The following is a 24,673-nucleotide window of genomic DNA, read 5'->3' on the forward strand; positions in this document are numbered from 1 at the left end:
CCACCCAAAAAAAAAAAAAAAAAAAAAAACATTAAGGAAAGCTTTCATTAAAAGTAAATCTACCAAATTGCAGGCCATCCACCCCCAGAAATGTTTGTTTAGAAGGAGATCAAGGATGTGGTGGAGACAAGAAGTAATTCTGATTAATGTTGCTAAAGCAAGGCACGTACTCAACACCACCTGAATATGCAAACCCCAAATCATAAAAATATCAGCATGCAAAACATGCCGTCATTTGCATACATTTTTGATTCTGGATTTCCTTCCTTTTTAAATATGCAGTTAGAAATAGTCCAGCACTGCCTCTTGCGCTGTCACGCTGCATACTCACACTGTCATTGGTCCTGATAGAACTCTTCCGCTTCAAAGGGAGCCTTGCAATGGAGAGGAGAATGAGCAAATATTTGAATTGCAAAAACACATCATCTTCCGAGGGAAGCAGATTCAAGACAACTTTCTAGAGTTAAACCCACCAACCCTCCCCCCCAACTCCCAGCAAGCAAACCGTCTTCATACAGCACAAAAAAAAGTCAACATATTCATAGTGTAAGCAATCTCTTCACTAATTTACCATAACCAAATTTGTGTAATGGGATATGACATATTTTAGAGGGGATTGCAGAAGGGGGGGGGGAAGAAACTTTAATTTGAGTAGAGAACCATAAAATGTTTAAGCTGCTCCTGTATTTAACTAAAATCCACCATACAAATCCAGGTTCTCAGACAACCTGACATGGGTTTGATTACGGACTGAAGTGTAATTAGCTCCTTAAGTCATCTTCTGGAGGGTTGCAGTGAGCAGCACGGGCGTCCTCGCGAGCTATTTCAGCATAACTAAAGAGACCTTTGGATTCTGCGGGAGTGCCTTTCCAATTAGGATTCAGCACAGCCAGTTTATAACCATTTACATGCAAGAGCTCCAGGAGAATCCACGTTGGCTTTCCAACTTTTTTTTTTTTTTTAAATAGAACTTTCAGAGAGAGTGTGATAAATAATGTTCATGACAAATCAATAATGTGACTCAGAGCATTTTTCAAGGTATGAGCCGCTCAACCCGATGCCAGAATAAATAGAAGATTTAAGCCAAAAGTTACAAGCCTCGCCTGGAAGGCCATGAACAACATTAACACCACTAAATACCCATCTTCAGACAGATGGGGAAAAAAAAACTTTACTCCAAGGGGGGAAAACACTCATCTCCTTTGTTTATGATCGTAAATGTATTTACCGCCGGCTGCGAGTTACCTTCAATTTTAAAAAGGGGAACATTTAACTGTTTTGAACACATACTAAGAAAACAGAAAAAATGTACAGTAAATAAGCAACAACGAATAGTGGGGGGGAAAAAAACTCCCCCAAAAACCCAAGGCTACATTTTTCTGTACATACTATAAATATAACAAACAGTTGTAGCGGCATAGTGGTGTAGCGGTTAGCACTGTTACCTCACAGGGAGAAAATCCCCAGATTGATGGGGCTGTATGTTTTCTACCTGTGATTTAGTTATACAGAGTAATACTTAAGCTCCCTATGACCCTGAATTGGACAAAGGAGTAATCGCAAATAATGTGAAAACTACCAATAATGCGATAATTTGTACAATTTTAAATATAAAGACAACAATCCCCCCCCAAAAAACAAAACCATAATTGAAAGTGACTAAATCAAATGGTGCATCCTCAATTACTATGAAAAACTATGCCATCCACTGTACCGACTGTTAATAAAACAAACTGCATGAAACTGCAAATATATGATATTTCAAGACATGGAGTCCTATTTCTGTATCATTACATTACTGGCTGCAGTTACAATATTTCTTCTTTAAAAAAAAAAAAAATCTCTTTTCATTAAACTTTTGGTTAAGTTACTCTATATTTTCTCGTCATTTTTTTCCTGTTATACATTTGTGATACTCAGCGTGTATTTAAATTTTCAGATGTATAATATTAAAGCAGATGTGTATCAAGAGGACATAAAAAAAAAAAATTATGCCACTCACCAAAGCCAATAACCAGCCACAAATTTGATATTGTATTCAATTATCATGATATCATTATAGTGTAATATTATAAACTATTGACAAGCCAGTATTGCCCAAAACTATTATGTTAATGGAAGTATTAGATTTTTCATTATTATGCTAACAGATACCACGATGTGGATTGCGTGCAAAAAAAGGATGAACAAATGCTCCTAAAATCCTCGTAGAACACAAGTCACCCTGTGATGCTGAATGTGTCGCCTCAATACCTCGTCTACGTCACAGTTCCCAACGGTCTGCTAGCCTGTGGCCTCAACTTCATGTGAACTGCCAGCCTGAGTGCAGACAAGTTGGAGACTGGCCTGAGCCGAAATCAAACGTGAATGATGGATGGCTTTACTGCACAATGACCTCTGTCACTGGGTTCTTGCCCTAAATCAATGCTGGCGATAAGGGCCCTGCGCCAGCACTCACCTTGGTATGTTCACCAACAGACCTTATCTACGGCAGGAGGAAGTATGAGTAATAACTAAAGACAAGCTACGACAAAACCACTAACCCTACCTTGTCAAACATAATTTACAATGTATATCCCTCCCCGTTTTCTGCTGCTGTTAAACAGTAATTACGAGAACCAAAGAGATTTGAGACCACGAGTTTGGAAGATTAACCTGTTATACGACGGTGGGAGAGCTTTCCACATATCTGCGGTGCAAGCGGGGACTATTTTTCAAGCAGGACGTGGAGAAACTAAGCACTGATATATCTTATTCTTATTACGCTAGCATGCACGCAGCCATTCATTCACAAAATTATGAGCGAGATCTCGAATTTTCAGCGATGTCAGGTCTCTGTGGTGGAGCCAAAACTTTCAGTGATGCACACAGGGAGAGGTCGGAGGCTGGAGTTGAAAAAAGGGCTGACAGGAAGTCGAAGCAAAGACTTTTTGAAGATTACCGCAATGAGAACTTCTCAGACCTTTTTAGTAGTTTTTCATTTGACTGTGTGTGATAAAGTGTGTGTATGTGTGTGTGTGCGTGCCTGCAAAGAGAGTGAACATGCTTCCAGGCAGTCGCATCAAAAAGGGGAGAGAGAGACCAAACATGACATCAAACGTTGCAATTAGCTGACCCCTTTCTCTCAGAGCCACAGTTTGAGAAGCCCGGCCTTTAAAACTCTGATTAAAATATGTTTGCTTTCTCATTCAAAATGACATTTGACAAGGTTAGTAATATTTCAACTAACTGCAAAAACATTCTTGCAGACGTAATCCCTTTTTTTCCATCACTTTGCAGGGGTGCAGGTAACCTCAGAGTAAGTTTCCCATGAACTCAGTCCTACAATTTGAAAACAAAACTGCCGGGAGAGGGGGGGAAAAAAAAAGAAAAAGAAAAAGAAAGACGGAGCAGTTCAAAGTTTCACTCGACTGTGTTTGGTTTCACCCGGGCAGCTGAAACTAAATGTTTTCTGATCATTATTCAGAGCATTTATCCCCTTTTCTAATTCAAACCACAGTGAATACTTTAAACAAAACCAGTAGTCTTTTCTCGAGTGGCGGGCTCGAGGGGCGACGACTGTCAGCAGCTCCGAGGATACAGTTCCTCAAACTGTTAAATCCCTTCATCGCCAAATTAGACGAGGTGCAGCTCGTAGCACAGCGATCTGTCCGATGGAAACCTTACAGAAAAGCACAGAAAAGCAGCGATTTAATGGTGCACGACAGTGTATGTGTGCAATATTGTTTCACGAGGCTATGCTGCAATAACAACTTTGTGTCAATTTTGTTTCGCTGGAAAAGTTGGGAAACCCTAAATAAACAAAAAGCCAGTCTTCAGTCCTGACAAAAACTTGTTGAAGACAAGCGATGGAAATGGCGACGGGGATCAGAGACGGTCAGCCCAAAACTCCGTCTGACGTTAATAGTTTTCACATCCGTTCCAGTTGCACAGAAAGAGGATGTGAAGTGTCGGGCCGGACAGTGAGCCGGCCTGGGCTGAGCTGCAGCTGTGCTCAAATGGAAGTGGCACTTTCTATCAGAGGCCTTTCACCAGACAGCTCTATTCTGTCCGCTCGCTAGTAACCTCCATGACACGCGGACACTCTTTACAAAAAATAAGAGTGGTCATTTTAAACACACAGCCGTCATTGAAGAGACAGACTCCGGGTTTAACATGGAAGGGGGTAGGGGGGGGGGGGGATTCATGGTGCGAACTTGCCAGCTGATAGAGATATCACTCAAAATGAGAAATAGATTTTTCTGACATCTCTGTGGCAGCCGATCCAAAGGGGGCAAGCCAAGGCCTCCTACTCAACAAAGAGTTTATATTTCACTTATTCAGAAAATGTGCGCCTCCGTTATCGTACATCTTTCTGAAGGAGCAGGGCTCAGGGCTACATATTTCAAATTTCTGCTGATGACGAAGTAATAATCGGTTGGAATTTGGATCATGGTAACTACTTTCCTAACTCCTTCAGATGGTGTCACAAAGTTAGTTTCACCACAGTCTACACCGGCGTTATTAGCAGTCATTTTGTGAGTCCATGTGTAATCCGAGGCTGTTTTAATGGGACACGGCGACCAGATGCACTTTTTCTTTGAATCGTTTATAGACCTGACAGAGTTTGTGGAGACAAATCTGTTGCTCTGATAGATCTTGTACATTAACCCCCAGAATTGATGAGCAAAATCAGAAGGTCAGCACATGGACACGGGCTCCTCATGTGTCTCTGATTACACACTCCCATTGAAGGCTAGGCCAGCAGAGATGTTTAAGCTATCAGGCAATCAGACCGCCGAGAGACGTGAAACTCAAACCAGAGACGGGAGAGCGAGAGGGCTGCCTGGGAACCGAAAATGGGGGAAGAAGGTTCTGACGAAGCTTAACAAATGCCAGGCGAGAGAGAAAAGACTCTGATGTCCTTATATCTGTTTCAGTGTTTCTGCCAGCAATGCAGTTAGGCAAATTAATACAGACATTAAAGCACAGTTTGGAGAAAATGAACACAATTTCACCTGTTATCGAAATTGAATTACTTATTTATCTCTTAATTTTAATCAGACATAGGTGTGTCCAAACCAAAAAATACAGACTGAATCATTAAAAATATTTTAGGAGATTTTTTTAAGAGAGAAGAGCCTATAGAAAAAAAATAAAAATACAGACATGCTACACAATGAGGGTTTAGACCAGGGGTTCAGAGGTTTTAGTTCAGGGGCAACAAACGGCCACATTTCAACCCTAGTGTGTCAGACCGGTAAAATAAGTGTCATAATAACCTTGAAATTTAGGCTTTAAAGATCTTATTTGTCGTGGCGCAGAGTATCTGTGATGAAAATGTGTTTATTTCCACAGAAACCAAACAATTACAACTGATAATTTTCAAAATCACAACATAAAGCCAAAGTTAATGATGCCTTTCGTTGCAAAATAGAATGAGATGTCAAATATAAAACCTTCTATAACTGCTGCATTTTTTTTTTGTAAAACAAGAAATTGAACAATGTTTCATTGAAATGTTCTGCTTGTTGCTTTGGTGGAACAGACTATAGCTTCTCACAAACTACTTTTAGCCCACAAGCCTCATGTTTGACAATTCTGCGTTAGACCATTCACTGCCAATTCAAATGGTTTTGGTGTAATTTCATCTTTATTTTAATAAATATTTCTGTTTGTTTGCAAGATATTTGACATTCTGCATCAACGTATGCATTTGTTATATTGTTTTGGAATAATTCTTTCTCCAAATTTGTATTACAATAAAATAGTTTTTCTATAGGCATAAATCATACAAAGCTTTTTAGATTCATTTAAATAAACACAGAAGTCATTCTGAAACATAATCCATATTGTACCACTGACATCTGTGTACGCACATGCACTCAATGCATTGTTTATCGGCTGAATATATGGGACTACATTTCTGCTATGTCAGTCCCACATTACCGCTGATTACATGAAAATTAATTTATGACTGTGAGAAATAACTGCAGCTGCAAAGCAAAGCGTCTAAAACGGGAGAAAACCAAACAGGGAGCTAAAATCAGAGGCAAAAAAAGGGAAATAAACGCAGGTGAATAGAAGAACCGAACAAAAAACAAGGTTATGTGGGGGACAGCGAGCCTATAAAAAGAAGCCCACTGTCTAGGTTATCTATAAGGAACCACTTATCACAAGCGACCAGCTCCACACAGTGACTGATGGGCCTACGCAGACCACGAGTACCAGCACATTATCTGGTACACACAGAGCTGCTCTTTAAACACAAAGGCAGAAATATGAAGCATTGTTTCCCTGCTTGTCATTTGGTAAAAATATTATATTTATTTTGGGTCTGAAATAGAAATAGAAGAGAGTGTTTACTGGTTTTGTGCCTGCAGATACGCCGAGGCGCGCAGTAACAGAAATTACAGCCGAGATGAATTAAACTGAACCATTAATATGTGGCATAGAGACTCTGCTGATTTAAAGCAGAGGAGCCTTAAAAATGCACGATTTAAACTTGGATGTGTCTCACGATTGGGATTTTCTTTCACAACTCAGAACCATTACCTTTGGGAATGGTTTCATTGCTGGGATTTCTTTCATCCCCTAACTTACAATAAGTAAGAGGGATCATGGTCGAATGCGTTGGAAGAGCATCGAAGGAATCATCTGATGAATCCTGGCCTCCTTCACCTTCAGTTGGACAGCAGCAAGATAGTTTTCAAGCAGCTGTGAAGGTGCATGAAATTAAATACTTCGGGCTGCCAGCACCCAAAGATCCTCAAATTATATAATTGGTATTTTGCTCTATATCTCCGTCTACTGAGCTTAAATGCAAGTTTGTGAAGAATGATTATGTGCACTAGAGGGCATAAACTGCAAAATTTCATCTCATAATTGCCTTTTTTCTTAATACATATCAAAAAATGTAAAGATATTGGGCAGCAGTGAGAATGCAGGCCTCTGTGTGAAGCATCAGAAGTATGCACAATCTCCATGTCTTAGGTATCAAGAAAATATTACTTCAGGTTTAACGTCACACAGAGGGTAATGGAGACCCGAAAGCTTCTCTGGAGGTCAGGTAGCCATTTAAATTCTCCTGTGAGATTGACTTTTACAAAAGGCCCTTCTATTCCTTGCCTACTTCTCTCTTTGCTTTTGATAAATGCTGCCGACTTCTTCCTGGAATGAAACCCAGAAGGTCAATGTAGGGGGAAAAAAAAAAAAAAAGGAGGTGAAAAAGGCGGCAAGACTGAGAAAATGAGGGAGGAAAAAAGTGCGTCTCTGTAAGTCTGATGACATACATCGTGAAGGCTGACAAAAAAATGTACGTTCATCTTTAAAAAGTTCCATAGCAAAACAGGAATTTATGGAGTAGACATGCTTGCACCTCATTTTACTTGAGGCTTTCCTCTCCATCTCGCGGTGTCACAGGCAAGCAGGAAGACAGGAGGAGGGGTATGTATCGCTGGGGTGCCGCTTTCTGTCCCGCTCCTCGTTTATACACACAGCATCCATGTCAAAGCCGCTCTCACACTCAATGGCAAATGACAAATTTGGATAATGCACACATACAACCCTACTAAAATAAATAGGAGACATGGAGGCTTAACCGCAGCTAAATCCTGAGGCTGCCGCAGACCTGAGTGCGGATTACACCCCAGACGCCTTAAACAATGCACACAAATGTGCATCCTTAAAAGCATGAAATCCTTGAAGCATCAAAGCTGGCTTGTCATTTACCATTAATATTCCAAGTTGCTTGTGCTTTGGGGTGGGGTGGAGAGAGGGGGGGCAGCCGCGGCATCGCACTTCTGCTTGCTGATGTGCCCTAAAACAAACACTTGCAAAGCCCTAAAGGAACCACCATTGTGGGGAGCTATTTTTCTAGCTGTGGAATATTCTACAAGAGGATGTCATAACAAAGGAAACAATAAAAGAGGCCACGTTCCTGCACTGCATGGGGCAACCATAACTATAAATAGGAGAAAGGCTATGTCAGAGGCAAGTATGTGTTAGCAGGAACACTGTGCTTTTATTAAAAAAAAAACAAAACAACCACCAAATAACAGGGAAAATAATACTACAACTGCAAATCTGCTTTGAGATCAAGTGTATATAAACAACAATTAAATATGCTTAATTAGTACAGAGAGGTGTTATTTAGATGTTACCATGTTTAGGCTGACTACAATCATTTAAATCACTTTTTAAAAAGGACATAAAAAAATAAATACATCCACCCTTCCTTTGTTGTGCATATCTGACAGGAACCTGAGGTAAAGTATGGTCGGGCGCAGGTCTTGGAGGTGTCATACTGTCACCCTGAAAGTGTTGGTACCTTTCCTCAGGGATGGCCCGGTAATGTCCAGCCTCATTGTATCAGCAGCAGCCGCAGCCTGTGGGCGCCATCTCTCAGGTGACATCCCCTATCTACTCTGGTTCCATGATGCCCTTGCTGCTGAGGCTTTAATACTCTTTGCGATGATTTAAAAAAAAAAAAAAAAAAAGAGCCCATAAAAACTGACAGTTTGTTAAAACATTTTTTTTCTTTAAATATGTAGGAACGCACACGTATGAGCAAATACATCTATTCGTATGTAAGCAGTCACTCAAGTGGAAACAAACATATCTAAAGCAGCCAAGAAGAAAGTGGTAAGACCTTTAAAAGCTGAAAAGTATAATCTGATCATTTCAATAAGCGCTGCGTACAACACAGTGTATTGTTACACCCTTGTAATTATGAATTCCTGTCGTCACAGCTTTGAGAAGTTCAACAAAAATGATGGACACGTCCATTAAAAAAATTAATTTGATGTCGCGAAGGGATTGACGTTCTTAAGACTATAACAGAATTACCACGCAATTCCATTTATAAACCTACAGCACACAGTTCCAGATATAATTGGAAAAAGTTCACAAAGAACTCAGGATGTCTAATTGCAGCTGTGTCAACTAATATAAAACATCACATAAATCTTGCTTCTGTCTATTTATTAGCCAATGTGTCAGGCAGCATTAGCGATGCTGTGGGAATAGTCTGGAGTGAGTCTTCAAAATCAAGACTTCCAGATTAATCATTGCATCGTGTCCATTATTTACATTAAATAAGTCCGGCAAAGGAGAAGCAAGGGCAAATCGGAATATAAATCGATATGTGCTTTGGGAAAAAAGCAGATGTTTAAGGAGGAAATTATGAGTAAACATAAATGAGCTCCATTGCAGGGTGTGGTTTTGGAAATTGAAGGAACAAAGAAGCCCTGTACGACATAATGCATGTTGGTGCATTCAAGTCCCAACAAATTTCAGAGTGGTCAAGCCAGATGATGTATAATGGCAAACCCAAAAGTCCTAACCCCCATTTCATATGGGGGAGAAATGAGGCATACTGTCCCATTATTTTGCTATAAATCATTTCTTGCGGACGGCTGACAGCTTTTTATCAGATCTAACCTTTTCAAGCCTCCATTAAGAGTGCTAACATTTTCAACTTTGACACATCCGCAGTGTACGAATTGCGCAGCTGATTTACTTTGGGAGGGGACGAGGTGGCGTTCATGCTCATTTTCACACAGGCCGCCTGGTTATGTTGGGCGTGGAAGGGTGGAAACGGGGGAGGGGAAATTAAGAACAGCAAAGTGGAAAATTATGACTATTCTAGATTTATATTCTTAATCTTTTGCACAAAACATTTTAATTATTTTCGGTTGACGTGTTTCAATTTTTCCTTGTATAAAATGCTATAAGCAGGGAAACCATGCCCCCCCCCCCCCCCCCCCACACCGCCTATAATCTGACTGATTAATAATGAGTGGACTCTGTCATAGAAAAGATGTAGTGAAGCAACAATGAGGAGACAAGCGTTATATCAAGAGGAACTGTTAAAGCAGCTTTTGTCACATATTGCAATTGTGCTTTGATAAGAAAGGGAGTAGTGTTAATGTTTTGACTGATTTTGATGTTAGTATTTTTTTTTTTTTGTTCAACCCATGACACATACTGTCATGACAAAAATACCTATCAGTGATCTAAATATCAGCTTATTTATCTATCCATCAAACATCCACACTTCTCTTTCGTCTTGTCTGGCATAGAGCAGATACACACAATAAAAACAGACGGGGCCATTCATCTTCCACATCCAACTGAGGGTCACGAAATTGCTGAAACTGATTCCAGCTGACGATGGGTGAAGGCAGGACACACCTTGGACAGGACACTGGGCCCTCACAAGGTAAACATCGGACACACATTCACACACCTTTGGACAATTTAAAGCAGGAGTGTCAAACACAATTTATTTCTGGGGCCACATTCAGCCCAATTCCATCATGAGGTATTATATATACATTTAAACTGCAAGGTTTTTATTTGTCGTGGTGATGACATGATGAAAATGTCAAAAATATTCACAACACCAAACAGTTATTACTGAGAATTATTACAATCTCCATATAAAGCCAATTTCAACGAAGCCTTCTGGTGAAAAATAGTGAAATATCCCAAAAACTTCTCCAATAGCTGTTGCATTATGCGTGTTTTACAAACTCAATTTGACAGCATGGCTTTGAGAATAATGCTGATTTCTGAGCAATGAGGTTGCAAGATTTCCTACCGGCACCACCAACGTCTAAGCTCGGGTCTCAGGGTTGTGTCCGCTGCTCTTAAAACATCTGTTATCTTTGAAATGTTCACAATTGGCTCTGTGGTTTGGCGGCCGGATTGGAGCCTCTTGCGGGTTGCTTTCTGCCCACAGGCCTTAATGTTTGACACTCCTGACTTAAAGGCTCACTTATGCTCTACGTACGCATGAAAGCAGATGTGTGCTTCAAATGATGGAAATGACACCGCCTTTACACTTTCATGCATCTGTTACAATGGAATGAATATTTGGCATTCAATCCAGCAGAAGGCGCTGGTCTGAATCGGCCAACTACCGCTTTACGAGAGAAAGAAGAAGGAAATCAATTACAACTATGAAAAAAATGATGAATAACAATTGGCGTAATTGTAGGAGGATATTCTTACAAAATTGAGATTTTCAAGCTCTTCTAATCTTAATACGGTCCTCATCATTACTGGTGGTAGGACAGGCCGAAATACAGAAGAAATTAATGCAGCATATGGACAGAAGGCACCAACTGATTTCAAATGTTTTAGAAAAGTGGGAGGAAGCTCAACAGCTTGAGCATGCAAACTCCACACAGAGGCCCCCAAGCCTGGACTTACATCTGGGATATTCTTGTTGTGGGGCTCAATGGAAAACACTAGACAGCAGCTGTGGCTCATTTTTTAGAGCCATTGTTTTTCTTCCAACAACAAGTTTGGTAGTTCAAACCTCATTCTTAAGTTGAAGTGTCTTTGAGCAAAGACATTGAACTCCACACTGCTCGCAACAATGGTTGAGCAGATGCCATCAGTGGCGAATGGTGAAGGTGACCAACCCTGTAAAGTGTTTGAGACTGCAGCCCATATACCGTTTTACACCATCGCCAGCCCTGATACCTTCATCTCGAGTAAGAAAAATTAACTGGCTGGAAAATTGTCAAAATAGCTCTTAATAATCCCCAAACGTCCAATTCTACATAAAAGCAAATCATTATTATCTGCTGGCAGTCAGAATTAAATATGTGATCAGCTAGACAGACAAATAGAAGAAGGGATCCTTAACTGCTGCTCGTGGAGTTAAAGAAGGAACTCTGCCAACCATAATTGATTTAAGCGCGCCATAATCAAGAAGGGGCAGTTAAGGTGGAACCACACAAGAGTCCATATTTCATTACATGCTGTGTTTAACCTTACCCACTTCTCCTAAAACACACAAGAGGCTCATTATGTGTTTAATATTCACCAGCAGGTGAATAATTTTTATGCAACTCTGATAGTTGGGTGAGATGGATCACTCAATTATCTGAACATCCGTCAGAGCAGAGGGCTCGCTGGCTCTGGAACGCCACCAGCTAAGATTGATGGCTGGAAGACACCAATAGCTGCTGCTTCACCATTTCATCCAGGCACTGGGCCTGAACACGGCGCCTGATTTGAGAGAGGACCGTTTTTCTCAACATTTTCCCCCACAATCCTTTCTCTTTTTTTCTTGGGAGTATTGTAGGTGAAGCGTCATTACCCCTCACTCCACTGAAGAGGGGTTCATTATGGGGTTAGTGTGTTGGCAAGACTATTGTTTGGATGATAAATGCAGTTGGTGAGGGCTTTGGAGGGAAAATTAGTTATGTTTTTTTTTTTTCTTCTTCCCGTCTACAAAAACATGTCCCCACTCTGCAGTGCTCGAGGGCAAACAAAGAACAATTAACACAAGCACTGGGTGAAGCAGCTCAGTTAAAGCAAAGAGGGAATTCATGAAAAATAAGCAAATCACTGCAAATGTCAATCAGGGGCAATGAAGTAATTACAAACACTGGTGTGCTATTCCAAGGGCAGTCAAAAAGAAAACCTAAGAGTTTAGACTTACGCACTGAAATCTGACTTTGAGGAATGAAGGAATGGACAAAGAGCCCAAACACCAGGCCTTCAGGCTCCAGTTCATAAACTAAAACCTACTAATGAGAAGTGAAAGGGGGAATGATGTCATCCCATCTCTCTGTTGTCACCTGATTTTCTATTGGCTCATGGTTTTGTGACTACAAAGCCTGATGATTTGTGGTCACAATGATTACGAGCACACAAACACGCACACACCTCAGATGACAATACATAAGGCCGAACAATAACAGATGAGGCACATTGTGAAATGTCAGCGGTAAATGTCAATTAAAATTTACAAGGGTGCAAGAAAAGGTAGCGTCTGAAGGGACTGACATTTTTTCCTCTCTTTCTTTGACAGTGTTTATCTGATTCGGCCGCTTGCTGACATGATGGGATCAACTTTGTCAGTTCCTTAACACACTTGGACGTGACCGCCCCAGTGAATATAAATGAAAGACACCCACAGGCAAATATGTAAAGCTCGGGCTAACCCCAACTGTCCAATCAAGCTGCACGGATTCCTACATTTGGATTTACTGTAAGCCACCATCATAAAGAACAAAGCTGAAAATGAAAGAGAAATGATTGCTATTGTCGAGCCTGAACACTAAAAACACAAACAAAGAAATACGTAAGCAGAGATAATATTGTTTTGTATTGAGTATTAAACATGATCTTGTACTTGTCATTAGAAAGCTGTTGTCTCCTGTGCATCTAATGAGGACATCTGAGGAAGTCGAGGCGAGTTTTTCCTGCATTATTACCATTTTTCAAATGAAATCAAATGGAGATGAAAACACCAATGACTGTGAACTACATATTGGCACAATGATGCAGAGTGAGTCACCTTCCTTGAATGTTTGTTCTTTGGTTAGTGAATGTGAAACCTCTTATGTGACCTATAAAATTAGAAACAACAACAAAGATAGGCAGCATGATGATGTTGCTGTAGTTTAGTCAATGAGTTGAATTCTGGCCCAAGGTTTTCTGTTCTGTGGTCTCTCTGTGTCTGGGATGGTTTTCTTCAAGTTGTCCCATTCCCTCACACAAACTGAAGGCTTGTGAAGTATGAAGGTGACTATCAATGGGTTATAAATGTGAATGTGTACTGAGTGATTGTCTGCATTACTATGTTTCCTTTCCTTTTAAACTTTGAGGTTTTTATTTGTCGTGGCACAGAGTACACGTCATAAAAATGCCTATTTTTTTTTTTTTTTTGCAAAAACCAAACCATTTCTACCAAAAATCACTACAATCTCAACATATAGGTACTTGTAATGAAACCTGCTGGGGAAAAAATATGGTGAAATGTCCAAAACGCTCCTGCTTTAAATGAAACATCAACTTTTAAAACTGAGTGTAATTAGTGGTCACTGCAGGAACCATAGGTTCTATGTTTCACAAGCACCAGATCAATCACTGAGGTTGTATGAATAAAAATATGCAGTAAATCTTAGAACTTAAATCATCCTTAAATCAAATTAAAATGTGGCCATTCACAGGCACCGGATTAAAGTCTGGAACAAAGATACGTGACTTCAATGCAAACCAAAACACCACCTTTTTGGACAAAGCTTCAAGGACCAGAGCGAGTACTTGGATCCAGTGCCATGGGAAGCAGAGTTGTGGAGACTGTGTGCGTCGCCCACTTCTCAACAGTGTGTGGATCACAAAAAGTTCTCAGATGACTTAAGTCAGTGAAGCATGTATGGAAGTTTGTATGTTGAAATCTTTTATGTGCAGAGTATATTCACAAATGTTTGCACATGGACACACAAAGACATACACTTCTGCAGCACAATGGACAGACCTCAATAGATTGCTTTTGCTTAAAGGTCCTTATGTCAACAGATGCAATGCAATACTCAAACATTTCCGAGTTTCTCTTTCAAGACAATGTGTGCAATCAGCCTCACATGCAGACCGTGCTGGCAGGAAAAAGCTCCAGTAACGGGGGTGGATGTGGAAGCGGTGCAATGTACAGATGTACTGGGCAGAAGGCTGTGGTTAAAGTGGCCCACGCAAGGGAGGAAGTGGTGAGTGTTGTTGGACAGAGATATGTGTTGCTTTTATGATACTGACAAAAGCCCATGGTGGTTTGTGGTCCACAAAAAGGAGAAGTTGTAAAGGATATGCAAACTGAAAAACGAGAAATTGCTAGATTTATTGGATGATTTGGATGTGGTAAATTAAAGCTAAATACAAATATCAAGCTCACCTATTCCAGTAGCTCCAGAATTGCTCATTGAGGTAGGTGCGATGGCTGTGATCATCTCCAAAAGAGGCTTTGCTCTCAATCCAGTGTACGATGTGACCCTCCACAGCTTTTCCAAATAAATTCATTATTGGAGAAATGAAAACAAAAGTCAAGCAGGCAACAAAAGCAGAAACCCACAACATTCCAAAGGCCTGGTCTCAATGCAACACAATGACAAACAGAATAATCCCTTTTTGTGGAAAAGGAGTTGAGGAATATTTTTACTGAAATGCTATTAAATATTTCAATACTGACCAATTGGAACCTCCAAGATGATATCAGGTGTTTTGTCGTAGCCCATTGTTCTCAGTTGGTTTTCATCTGCAGGAGATAAAGTGCAAAATTATATATCATGGCTACATTATGCTTTGTTTAAATGTATTCACCCAAAAAATTCCGTTACATAATAAAGCAGGATCAACATCCTTCGCTGGCTGCTGACCTAACCTCATTCAGAGATACCGATAACAAACCCCTCAGTGTTAGCAGAGCAGAAGAAATATCAGTCGTGGACCACCAGTGCCAGAAAACCATTAACTACATCTGCCACGTATTCGCTGTCATTGCACAAAAACCTGTAAAACCCAGTTACAGAGCTGCTCCCCAGTTCACAGCTTGACAATGCTTTATAAAATATACAGCGGGAGGACAAGGTTGGCATTATAGCCTCTGTAAGCCTGACCCCTGCCTGCACGGGCTGCAGCCATTGTCCTTGACTCCTGGCGTGCTTCAGCCATTATCCCTACAACACCTGATTTCTCCATTAAATCTCAGGATGACCAGGTCATTCAGTTCCAAGGGCCTACCTCTTTGTCTCCAGCCAAGCTCAACTAATGGGGCATGGAAAGGAATTGAGGAGAGATGGAGGGTGGCGGTGTCAGTGGTGGTGAGGAGGTAGCAGCAGCCAAGGATGAAGAAAGAGAGCCCAGAGAGGTCAGTAAGGCTGCGGAGGGGCCCGTGCTGCACAGGGGCATCCTGGATGTGGTAATGCAGGTGTGGATGTGTATGTGGTGGGATATGTGGCAGCCTCGGTTCACACCCACTGGGCTGTTGACATACTCATGTGGCTCTGATCGCCTCTTTACATCAGCTTTGATTAAAATTAATGGGCCATCCCCGCTGTTGGGCAGCTTATTTCCAATCCATTTATCAGATGGGGGTGAGGCTGCTTCAGTGGCCCTGGTGCCCCCTGAACTCTGACAGTTTTAGAACAGTACTCTTTGCAGCCCCGAAGAAAGGTCAGTGCTCAATGTCCAAATAAATGATATGGTCTTAATGACATAGAGAATGACTTTTATACTTCATCACTCATCTGACCTAGGGGATAATGATGATGATGATGATGATGATGATGATGATGATGATGATGGGATGGAGGTGAATGGGGGAAGACAGGATTGAGATTGTGACCAACAAAATCATACCTGGGCCATTAACCATTAATTAAGTTCATTAAAACAAAGCAGAAACTATCATAATACAAGCGTGTCAAAGTTTGAAGATATGACAATCACATACAAAAACAATTGATTCCCTGAAATATATTCTGGTGATCAGTCTTTGAAGTTACTTTTATTGCGGACATAATATGCATTCTTATGCATTTTTAGAAATTCAGCTCTTGAAAAAACACTGGAGGGCAACCTGAGGGGACTGTGTATTCAATGAAACAGAACAACTTTTGAAGCTTTTGTTCTTTACAAATTCACCAGAGGTTTGAGCATACGCATCCAGGTGCACATAACAACTCCTTGTTTGCATCAGTCAAGTATTGGCCTTCTTTCAATGAGCTTTATCAAAAGGCTATAGTTGCATGAGCTTAATCATTTTAAAATCCTTCTGAGGAAATTACGAGTTGGCTTACCGAGAAAAGAAAGGTTCTTCTCCTTCAGCTTGTCACGGAGCAGTACCTCATGCTCATGGCCGATAGCACTGAGAATAGAGTCAAGGATTCCCACAAACATACAGAAATAGCAACACTTCATGTTTACAAGAACCGGCCGTGGCGTGAAAATGAAATACACGGGAATTCTGCTGCAAGTTTGTAAAGCTGATAACTGTGGAAGCTCAAGAGTACAGACACGATGCGGGATCAACAGGGCATGTGCATGTTTTGACATCAGCTCAGGATTAGACACTGATTTCCCTCCGCTATTGGTTTACTATGCAAAGTGAAAGTCACTTCTGTCATGTCAATGTAGGGCATATTCAGAAATTTCAGGTCAACTTGAATCTGCTTTCACAACAAATCTCCAAAGTGCATTAGCTAAATGAGTCAGGCGAAACAAATGGCAGTTTGGCAAAATGCATGAAGTGCTTGGACCTTTGAAATGCTCTGCTCATTTTTCGAAAAATCTTCAAGGGAAAATTCTTTTATCTGGTATCTGTCATTCTTTATTAAGTTTCAGGAGTCTTGATGCACCTGGGTGGAGCCTTGCAAATAATAAGGCTGAATACTAAAGAAGCATAACTTCTTGTTTTTCACAAGAGTTTAAAAAGGTCAGTTCTGATGGCTGAAACAAACAAAGTTCAAATTAATATTTGTACTGTGACTATCACACATGCATAAAGAGGTATTCTTCTCATGAGGACTTCTTTGAAAGCGCTGAGCAGTGGGGCGGGTATCATGAAGTCTTTGTGGCACAGAAACTGACTAAGTTGACACTGAGAGGACCGCCACATAAAGGCAAAAAGGGGAGATGCGGAAGGAGGGCAGGAGGGGACAGGGTTGACTGACTATGAACAGAACAACACAGCCCCACCACACACGAGGACGCCTGGACAGACACAATAACATACGATCATACACATGTACACTCATTCAAATAAGTCTCCTCCCCCAGGAAATAGTCGATCTCCGACCCAGCTGGCTGCCCCCAAATAGCCTTCACTCTCATTCTGGCTTTATTGGCGAGGCCAGGGCCTTACTAGAATAAATATGTTCAGGAGTTGTGCTCAAAGCACACAACTGAACCACGAATCAATTGAATGCTAATTAATATTTACGCTGGTGTGAAGTGGCCTAAACCCCCCATGGTTCTAAACAGTGTGATAATGTTCACCACTTGATACAATCCAATTAAAAAGGCTCAAAGTTCATTCAAAATTTGTTATTTCTCTTCCGCCGGGCTTGCAAATGATCATTTCTTCTGGTATCATAGAACATTGAGTCTGATCCACTGCATGCACATGGATGTGCATTTCGATCAGCGCATCCCAGCCTCCTCCCCTTTCCTCCATCGCCTTCCAGCCCCGGCGTTGGTGATAGTGGGCTGGCAGGAAGGATGAAACACTTCCTCTGTGAAGCAGAACTTTTATGTCAGGTGAAGCCAGACACATCTCATCCCCTTCAATAGCTCCTCGTCAATTTCAGGCTTAAAATTTTATGGGATAGGATACTGTTTGATGCAGTCTACCAGCGGTCCATAACAGCAGTCATTTATTGTGCACTGAAAAGAGGGGGAAGAAATATTATGGCGCGCCAAAAGGGTGGGTGGGTGTCGGGGAGGTGAGGAAAGCCCGGAGAGTGTTGGGAAAAGGGAAAACACAGGAGAGGATGGCAGATTGGCAGACATGACCACCGGCACTCACATTACCTCATCAACACACATACGAGCCCGATGCCGCCTGTCAGCCAGGCGCTGGAGTAACATTTCGAAACTTTAGGCACACGAGCAATGGAATTCTGGCATTAGAGATAGATCTTTCTTAATGGAAGCATTTGGGGTTATTGAATGTATAACAAATCAAAACTTAAATCTTACTTGGTAGATATTACGGGCCAATATTGGGTCTGGAATAAGTGATGGGTCCTTAATCATGCTGCTGATGACAGTTTTGGATGCTGAGAACAAAACAGAAAAGGAGACAAAGAGAAACATAAATGACAACAGTCCGTATACTCTGAATCAAAAACCTTGCATTCATCGAAAACAACAGTCAGCATTAAATCCAACACAGTGAATATAGAGACAAAAGACAACCTGGACATACTGTAATTCACCATACTACTGTTAGTGTAGTATTTTTTTTTGTCTTGTTCATGTGATGGCTGCTTGGTGTCTATACAGATTTTCTATAGATAAATGTTTCAGTCCAGAGCACAGGCACTTCATGTAGTTTATCTATGTTATGAACGCCGACTATTCTGCATCTCTCTTCCCCATTCTTCCTTTGCCAACATTATAAATCAGGAAGGAACGCCTGCCGGATCGACTCGCTGTTACTGCAACAGCAAAAAATTCCTTAAATCATTTCTTAAAAAGATTGGGATTAAATGGATTGTATCATTGTGTGACGAAATGGTTGAGGCACGCCATTTTAGTGATATATATACACAAGCTCCTGACAGACTTGCAGCATTACAGACAATACAAGGAATGTTTCTATTCACATTTCAGGCATGGATGATGCCTTTACTAACACTGTAGAAATTCCTAAGCTCATTTAGAAAATTGCACATATCTGTTGAAGACAGGACAGAGTATTTGGGGATTTATAAAAATGAATAAAATAAAGACCATTAAAAAAAAAAAAAAAAGAAATGAAAAAGGATCAATTGATTACTGCCTGGATCATTAAACCTCTGTTAAATGAGTTTTCATTAACAGCAAAACACTTAAAACCTTTTTTCTGTTATCTTTCACTATGCGCTGCCTTCTCTGGTGTAGAAAAAAGAAGAAGAAAAAAAAAAAAACTACCACAAAGGACAAACAGTGCTGTGATTCCTCAACTATGCTATGATGAAATCCAAAGCAGGGAGGGTGCAGGAAGAACAAAGCCCATTCAGCATGCTCCCCTCTATTCTGTTTTTTGTCTCCATCTTTTTCCCCTCCTGCAACCAGGTTTGTGTTTCAGTGTCTCCCAGTCACGGTGCTCCCCCAGCCCACCCCCATAACCCCACTTTCCTTCTTAGAGCTGCAAGGCACAGGGCCGTGCTTTATTTCTCTGCTCATTTTTCTCGGAGATTGGTACCTTCACACGCAGATCCATACCATGCTCCTGTGCAGTGCAGGCGGTGGTGAAGAAAGAGGGTTATATTTTCCCCTTGAGTTAGGACACTTCATGACAAATGATAATGGATAATCAATAAAGTGGGAAATATGAGGCAGCAAACTTTATGAAGCCAGGAGACATATTACTCCCCAACAACACTGGTTTCCCTTAACAAAGTCACTACTCGACTGTGCCTAATAATCTGAAGGAAAATCAAAGGACCCGCAACCACATCAGCAATATTGGCAACTTATTCCACTTTAATGGCATTTTGATTGATTTTTTCCCTCTTCCTAATGGTCGTTTTATAGATTTGACGCTGCTTCTGCAAAACAGTAGTGTGTAATAAACCTCCCCGAAGGCAAACGTTAGCCATTAAAGCTCTTGTCTTACTAGTGCTCATAATTGGAGGTTGACCACCACCACATTTTGGTCTCTCATATAACACACATTTCTAGGACTTTTTTATTTTCTCTCCTTGTGCTGGGGTATTTTTGGTACCTGGCAATAATAAGTGATAAGATCCCTTTCTCCTGCTTTTTGAGCGATGGGGTTAAAAATAGCCATAAAGAGGTGACCTTGGCGCTGACATTGTGAAATTTCAGCCAAGCATTGACCTGATGAAAATGGAAGGCCAGACTGCTAATAAATCAGGATGCTTTTAAAATGAGTTTACCCTAATGCTCATTCATCACAGGCCGTAATGCCATTTGCAGGCACAGGATTCGCTGTTGTGCACAAACACAGCAGTAAATAACAACAGGGCCCTTGCATCCTTCGCATGGTTGCAGCCTCCAACATCAGCATACATTTATTAAAGACGCCCCCGCCTTGCACGGTAGCACACCTCTACAGCACCCTGAGCTCCTATCTGCCGCACACGCACAAACACACGAGCTCTGCTCTTTAAATATACACACTCAAGGCACACACACACACACACACACAGGCGCGTGGCGGGAAATAAAAAGCACAATCTGAAGAACACCAGACACACAGAACAAAGCCCTGCAGCACAACTTTGCACCTTGTAAACATTCAGCAAATTTACTGTAATTGTCCCATGTTGGTATAAATTCTGAATAAGGCACCATATCACACCGTCGACATCTGAACAGCAAAGAACAGAGGAGAGGAGAATAATAGATGTGAAACGCGACGCCTCCATTGGGATTTGCAAAAGAAAACAAACAGTGTAAACAAATCACAAACCTGTTTTCATATGCAACCCCAAAAACAAGGTAAACTAGCAGCGGCATAATGTGTGTTGGATTTCTCATTGCTTACTTGTGTCATTTGTAACTCCTCTTCTTTTCTCCACTAGGGTGAAAAAGTCATTATCTCTAACACAAAAAAATGCGGGGAAACCTCATTAAATAGCAGCATTTGTTGGGGGAGGACCGTAATAAACAATAACAGATGACGATTGTTATTGCCCCTGACACTGATGAGCTCCTCTGCAAGTTTGTTTATTAATTAAAAAACCCACTTTTTCCTATGGGTGGGGATGGAGTGGGGGGGGGGGGGGGGGGGGCAGTTACCCATTTCCCCTATATGCCCACACCCCCCTTACCACGCACTCCCCATGCACAAGTCATTGAGCTGTGGAGGGGCACTCGTTCATCAAACTTCATGGAGCAAAGGAGAGACAGGTCCTGATAATGTGCGCCGCTAAAGCTGATTTTCCATGATGAATCTCGGAGCATATAAATTGGCTAATATCTGAAAACATTTACAGATACTAGAGGAATTGACTACTTGTGGGACATGATGGATGAGGCTCTCCAACACTGGCCGACAGCTCTGCAAATCTCTGCGGCTGCCTAAAGCCCTCATTTGATTTTCCAATTTACTCCTTTTAAATTTATCCCCCCGCACTGAAAAAAAAAACAGAGGATGGGAAAGAGAGAGGGTGAGTGGGAGACATGGGGGGGGGGACAAATGCCTTTTTTTTTTTTTTTTTAAACTATCTGTGGTGGTGTGTAGGTGCTAGTTGATGATATGAGGTGGTATCTCCTGTGCAGGAGGAGCCCAGTCCCCGAAGAGGTTACTGGGGCAGAACTGATCTGCTTCCACCTGATTCTTCCTGATAGCGGTGAGATGAGACTCTACATTTGTGTGTGTAGAGTGTGTGTGTGTGTGTGTGTGTGTGTGTGTGTGTGTGTGTGTGTGTGTGTGTGTGTGTGTGTGTGTGTGTGTGTGTGTGTGTGTGTGTGCGTGTGTCTGTAGAAATAGTAGATCTGCTCGGGAGGCTCTGCTGTGGAGCGAGGCTTCCCAGGTCAGGCCATTAGACTGTGGCAGAAGCTGACTGGAGCTTCTCTGTTGAAAAGGAGTAATTAGTATACTTGTCAAGTGAAGTGCCACGGTGCTGCTTACCTCCCTCGCACCCACCCCCTTGCATACACACACATGCACGGTAAGACTCATGCTGTCGTTGCCTCCTTACTCCCTCCCTTTTTGCTAATGAAGTGCCCTTGCTCTCATTATTTGGAGAAAAAAAAAAAAAGGCTGCATCTACACACACAGCAGCTTTGCCACGGCAGAGAGGTGAGAGAGAGAGAGAGAAGAGGGGAGCACTTGAAGACAAGAAAGAAGGAACTATAACAATCACAGCAAGTAGGGATTTTAGTGGGGCGAGCGCAATACAATATTCAGTTATCAACACGCTTTATCTTCAAAACACTGAAGTTATTATGAATTCTGTCAAGGAACCAAAGGATCATAGCAGACACTAACATTCTCACAGTGTTAACATCAAACACAGGACATTTATAACCCAGCGTACAAGGCTTCTGTAAAGGAATGTGACAATAAATCTTAAAGGCGGTCGAATCACATAGTTACAAAACATGGAGCAGCAATCTAATCTGGAGCTGGGCCTTGGGAAAATGGAAAAGGTCAAATAGCTAGCAAAATTGCCTCCTCAAAAAAGTATGTCTAAATCTAGAGGCACATCAAGTCCTGTCAAAGGAGGAATAGAGAGAAAGATGAAGAGATAGCACGATGGGGGGGAAAGGAAAGAGCATGAGCTCCCCCAGTGTGTCTGCAAGTGACTTCTAAGAAGTAATCTAGTGACACTGAATTGGAAAGAATGCAACGGTTTACAATATAACTTTATCAATGCATCACTCCCATTCCATATCCATCCATTGCAATCAATTTTAATTTCTTAATTTCCAATACTTCCGGAGAATAGATTTACTTGCACGTAAATGAACACAATTTGGGAAAGTCCTTTGTTTGGGTTGCAGAATGCACATTTTTAAATTGAGTATAGAAATAATAATAATGAACTAAAAAGTGCATATAAAGCAGATGTTGGTAACTGGCTGCAAGGTAACTGGTGACAAAAGGTGGAAGGTCAATTAACTCCAGTTTCAACAAAAACTGTTTGTCCTTTAATATTATGGGACTATACACAGTTTAAGGTGGAAATTATCAATTGTATTCTGAATCAATTAGCTACATTTATAGCCATTCAGCTCATTCTTTACATTCAGACTCCTATCCTTATAAATGATTCAATAATCCATTGCAATGTGGCCTTCAGGTAGAGAGGATGACATTTGTTCACTATGATCAGAGTTGCCCATGTTCTGATGCAACAAATGTTCTTTTACTGAGTTATTACAAAAAAAATATCTGTCATTAACACTCGTCATGAGGGCATTGGCTACTGTCTCTTTGCATAAACTCATATTCTTATTATTTGAAAAAGCAGGGAACTTTAGTTTAGTGATTAAAAAAAAGAAAAATGTATTACTTCTATTGTTTACTCAGAATTCATTCATTAAGTCATTTTTCTTGAAGTTGTAGGGTTCAATATTGAAGAAAAAAAATCATATTAATGTATTTTGTGCACTTTTTGTATAAACAATAACAATGATCCCCAAAAAATAATGTATAAAACTAATAAATAAAAATAAGACAAAGCTATAATTTTTCACATATGCAAAGGCACATTTTGAAAATGTATGTTATTGTGCAGGTATGAAACAAACAGAAACTATCCTGATATATAGATATACAGACACATTTAGGCTGCCTCAACTAGGTGCACATGTGACCTTTCCTCCCCCTTTGCCCAGTTTGTTTTCACGAGGCAAAGGAGCATTATGGATGTTGATATCATATTCAATACGCGATAAAACTGCTTTGAATGTATTGATTCATTTACAAGCGCCACCAGATAGTCTTTCACTCGACTTGACTGATGCTCTCCAATACTTTTGCTGCAACGAGAAGGGGGGGGGGGGCTTGTTGGCAGTGTCGTCATGTTGAGGTGTGTTGGTGTGTGTGTGTGTGTGTGTGGGAAGGAGGGGGAGGTGGAGGTGCGGGAGAGTGGGAGTGGTGGTGGTGGTGGTGGGGTGTGTGTGTGTGTGTGTGTGTGTGCGCGCATGTGTGTCTGTGTGTGTGTGTGTGTGTGTGTGTGCGGTGGTTGGGGGGGGGGGGCAACAACAAGCAAGCAAAACAAAACAAGGAAGGTACAGAAAACAATTTAAAACTCTGTATTGATCCAGCACTAGTGATTGTACATATATTCCATAGTCCCAAAGGCCCCATTCCTGTGTCTCTTAAATGCAAGTGGAAAGAGAAGGGGAATAAAAAAAAACAATGGTGCTAGGCAAAGGAAAGCCACTCACCCAGTTGGGGGTAATGTCCCTTATATAGAAGTCTATTGATCTTCGCAGCGCGCCTGCCTACCCTCCCTCTGGAGTCCGAGCAAAACACACAAATACACAATCACGCACGGTGGATGGCGGTCTGGGGCTGGTGGGGGGGGCATGACAGATATGCCTGCCAATAGCACAGAACCAACCTGTTAGCTAATTGCCAGCAAAGACAATTATCCTTGCATTGTTTCAAAGTGAAAACACATTACTGGAGTCTAATATACACACAGGGAGAGTTGAGGATTTGACCGCGCAGCCCATGTGGGCAGCAATTCATGTGCAGAGGCCAAAGAAG

General features: G+C 41.3%; 1 protein-coding gene across 2 annotated transcripts in view; it reads right to left on the minus strand.

Annotated features, from left to right (window-relative positions):
• cdin1 (CDAN1 interacting nuclease 1) overlaps positions 1-24,673 on the minus strand; it is a 55,796-nt gene that overhangs the window by 12,980 nt on the left and 18,143 nt on the right. The window contains exons 7-12 of one of the 2 annotated variants that reach the window (XM_080512302.1): positions 18,475-18,554; positions 18,110-18,159; positions 16,575-16,642; positions 14,966-15,031; positions 14,672-14,777; positions 3,608-3,661 (exon numbers count right to left, since the gene is read on the minus strand). In XM_080512302.1, coding sequence (XP_080368428.1) covers positions 3,616-3,661; positions 14,672-14,777; positions 14,966-15,031; positions 16,575-16,642; positions 18,110-18,159; positions 18,475-18,554 — 416 coding nt within the window. In that variant the 3' untranslated portion in view covers positions 3,608-3,615. Of the gene's footprint in view, positions 1-3,607; positions 3,662-14,671; positions 14,778-14,965; positions 15,032-16,574; positions 16,643-18,109; positions 18,160-18,474; positions 18,555-24,673 lie in introns of those variants that run through there. The other variant, XM_080512301.1, reaches the window with a different exon arrangement.

The sequence above is a fragment of the Blennius ocellaris genome, assembly GCF_963422515.1.
Source record: "Blennius ocellaris genome assembly, chromosome: 17".
NCBI classification, from domain to species: Eukaryota; Metazoa; Chordata; class Actinopteri; order Blenniiformes; family Blenniidae; genus Blennius; species Blennius ocellaris.